Source organism: Quercus suber, unplaced genomic scaffold (genome assembly GCF_002906115.3).
Source record: "Quercus suber isolate HL8 unplaced genomic scaffold, Cork oak 2.0 scaffold_456, whole genome shotgun sequence".
NCBI classification, from domain to species: domain Eukaryota; kingdom Viridiplantae; phylum Streptophyta; class Magnoliopsida; order Fagales; family Fagaceae; genus Quercus; species Quercus suber.
This window is the reverse complement of record NW_027069907.1, coordinates 213,971-217,316: the sequence shown is the minus strand read 5'-3', so window position 1 is coordinate 217,316 and position 3,346 is coordinate 213,971. Positions and strand designations below refer to the sequence as shown.

At 41.1% G+C, this 3,346-nt stretch overlaps 1 protein-coding gene across 1 annotated transcript; it reads left to right on the top strand.

Annotated features, from left to right (window-relative positions):
• The first annotated feature begins 647 nt into the window (after positions 1–647).
• LOC112001537 (F-box protein At1g67340) lies at positions 648–2,984 on the top strand. The gene is made up of 3 exons (XM_024033721.2): positions 648–1,337; positions 1,538–1,700; positions 1,805–2,984. The coding sequence occupies exons 1-3, from the start codon at positions 1,093–1,095 to the stop codon at positions 2,609–2,611; spliced, it is 1,215 nt and encodes a 404-aa protein (XP_023889489.1). The 5' UTR covers positions 648–1,092; the 3' UTR covers positions 2,612–2,984.
• The last annotated feature ends 362 nt before the right edge of the window (positions 2,985–3,346 follow it).

Sequence of the window (3,346 nt, the reverse complement as noted above, 5' to 3'; positions counted from 1 at the left end):
GTCACCTACAGTCTGTTAGGCAAAAATAAAAAGGTCATAAAGGGAAATAAAGCTAGCAACAAAAAATAAATTTGGTATATACGGAAAATTGCAAAATTATAAATAGGAAAGCAAAACAAAGTAGAGTAACAGAACATCTGTATTCTACCCAAAACAAACAAAACGAAAGAGTAACTGACCATCTGTGCTCATCCATACATTTGACCTTCAAATGCTTTGGTCGTCGACGACCGCCCAGAATTCGCTATCTGATTTTGTTAACATGTGCTCCGTTTCCCCACTCTCACCCTCATCGCGTCAAACACACGCTCACGTAACGCACGCCTTAATAGTTAAAAGTACTTAACACCAGTTTTTTGACGCGCCCGAAATTATCGAGTATGTAGTTTTACCCTCGTGGATGAAATTTGAATATTGAAAAACAAAAAAAAAATAACCGAAGTTAGTTTTCACTTTGGTTTGTTTTTTTTTTACTTGGCCTTTAAAAAAAAAAAAAACCGCAAAATAAATTTTGAGAGAGAGAGAGAGAGAGAAATTAGAGCCTGAAACACATACACACACCTGTACCAAACAAGCATAAATAAAGAGAGGATAGTCACCACTCTTTTTTGCATAAAGAGAGACAGAGAAAGAAAGAGTTTGATTGTGCGTTCAAAGCGTGCAGATCAGGTAGAAGGATTTTTTTTTTTTTTTTCCTCAGTACAAAAAATACACACAGGGTAGAGAGAAGAAAAACAATCCGACGACGAACGGACGGATCTGGTCAACGCCATTTGACCGGAGAAACGACAAATAGAAGGGTAGAAGTGTAATTCGAAGTAAACCCACTTCTTTCTCCTTCGATTTAATTGTAATAAATATTTTTTGTTTTCCTTTAAAGCATTCGGCTTTGTGTCGTTGTATTTGTTGTGGTCTCCTTGAATTTGTAAAAGCCTTCTTATGAGTTCTTAGGCTTTCCTTCATTTCTCATTCCCCATCTATATAAAAGCCTGTTTCTCTTTTGGAGAGAGAGAGAGCGAGAGACGCAAACTAGTTATAAAAAGATAAGACTTTTATTTAGATAGAGAGAGAGAGAGAGAGAGTTAGAGAGATATGAGAACAAGGAGAGGGCTTTGTTACCCTAGAGTTGTTGAAGATAAGAACATGAGGGTTGTGAAGAGAAGGAGAGATTTCGCCGCCGAACAAGTTAGTTACCGGAAAAGAAGCCGGAATTCTTCTGATATCGCTGGAAAGCGTGACTTGTTCGATTCCTTGCCGGACGATCTCGTCATTTCCATTCTCTGCAAACTCAGCTCCTCCGCCACTTGCCCCTCCGATTTCGCCAACGTTCTCCTCACGTACGTTCCCTTCTGAAAAATAAATTCCGACCATTTCACCGGAGTTTCAATCGGAACTGCGGTCTGAATTTCATTTCCGAAATGCGAAAAAACATTAAAGACTATTTTTTTTAACGTAGTAAAATACCTGATATTTGATGGGTCGTTTTTGAGTTTTGAATCTGATGTAACTGATTGTTGTATGCAACGAACTTTTACAGGTGCAGGAGGTTAAACGGTTTAGGACTCAATTCCTTAGTGTTATCAAAAACTTCTCAGAAAACGTTCGCCATTAGAGCCAAGAACTGGTCCGAGTTCGCTCACCGCTTCTTGAAACTCTGCGCCGATGCCGGAAACGTCGAAGCCTGTTACACTCTCGGCATGGTTAGTCTATACCATATCATATACATACTTCATTGTTTTTCAATTTTTCAAATGCTTTTTTTCAACACACAAGTTTTTTAATATTCTTTTTTTATCTTTTGCAGATTCGATTTTACTGTTTACACAACCGAGGAAGCGGGGCTTCTCTAATGGCCAAAGCGGCGATTAGCTCTCACGCGCAGGCACTGTACTCGCTCGCCGTGATTCAGTTCAACGGTAGCGGAGGCACCAAAAACGACAAGGACTTGAGAGCCGGCGTGGCCTTGTGCGCGCGTGCGGCTTTTCTCGGCCACATCGACGCGCTTCGCGAGCTTGGTCACTGTCTCCAAGACGGTTACGGGGTTCGCCAAAACATAACCGAAGGTCGCCGGTTCCTCGTCCAAGCCAACGCTAGAGAACTCGCGGCGGTGTTTTCCACATCCGCGAACCCCACGCGCCCTCTCTTCACGTGGAACCCACTTCCTCTCCCACACCCCCATCCTCATCCGCGAACCATGAACAGTGGCGGCGGCGGTGGTGGTGGTTGCCCCTTGTTAAGCGATTTCGGCTGCAACGTTCCGGCCCCGGAGGCTCACCCGGCGAACCGGTTCATGTCAGAGTGGTTCGAGGCTCGGGCTGGGATTCCCGGACCGGGTTTGAGGCTGTGTTCGCACGTGGGGTGTGGTAGACCGGAAACTAGGAGACACGAGTTTCGTCGGTGTTCAGTTTGTGGAACCGTGAATTACTGTTCACGCGCTTGCCAGGCGCTTGATTGGAAGATGAAGCACAAGGCGGAGTGTACACCAACGGAACGGTGGGTCGACGAGGACGGTGACGGCGAAGGAAACGGTAACGGGAATGGAGATAACGGTGGTGATGGAGGAGGCGAAGACGGAGTTAATGGGAACGATGATGTCATGCTAGACAGTTGAAGTCAAGTGTTAACGGTGAAGATGACGGAACCGTTACGCCAGATAATGTGGGTTAATAGGACAAAGTAAAAAAAAAAAAAAAAAAAAGGTTAAAGAGATAAAAAGAAAAGAAAGAAAATATGGCCATTTTTGGGGAAAAATTATAAACATAGTTTTTTTTTTTTTTTTTTTTTATATGGCCAGTATTAGGTGGTAGCACCCGTTTTTTCTTTGTATAGAGTTGTTTTTCGGAGAAAATCAGAGGGAGCCTTTCTTTTCTTTCCTTTTCCTGTTTTTTTTTTTTTTTTTTTAATGGTACTTTTTTGTACTGTAGAGAAGTTCAGGTTGTCATCAGACTTTATTTCGGTAAAGTAAAACTGCAAATTTTCGATAATGTTGTCTTCGTTATAATTCACTTTCTTGAGCCATTTTTCTTTGAATTTGGTGGATCTTGGTATTTTGGGTATGGTAATCTTTCATATATATTTTATGGTTAAAATCTTTCATATATTTTGTGTGAGGAGAACTTCTTTGTCAAATAGAATCAAATAAAAACAATTTAGGTACTGGGATAGGATGTACAACCAAACTGGCAAAATATAAATCAGCATTTATTGCTTGGAAATTGTGGCTTTCCTTTGGGGTAAAGATATGGTTTTTATCTTAGATGATAGAGAAAGTCAAATTTCTAACATTCAAAGAAAAAAAAAAAAAAAAACAGAAGGACACTACCTACTAGATAGAAAATTTAGATTT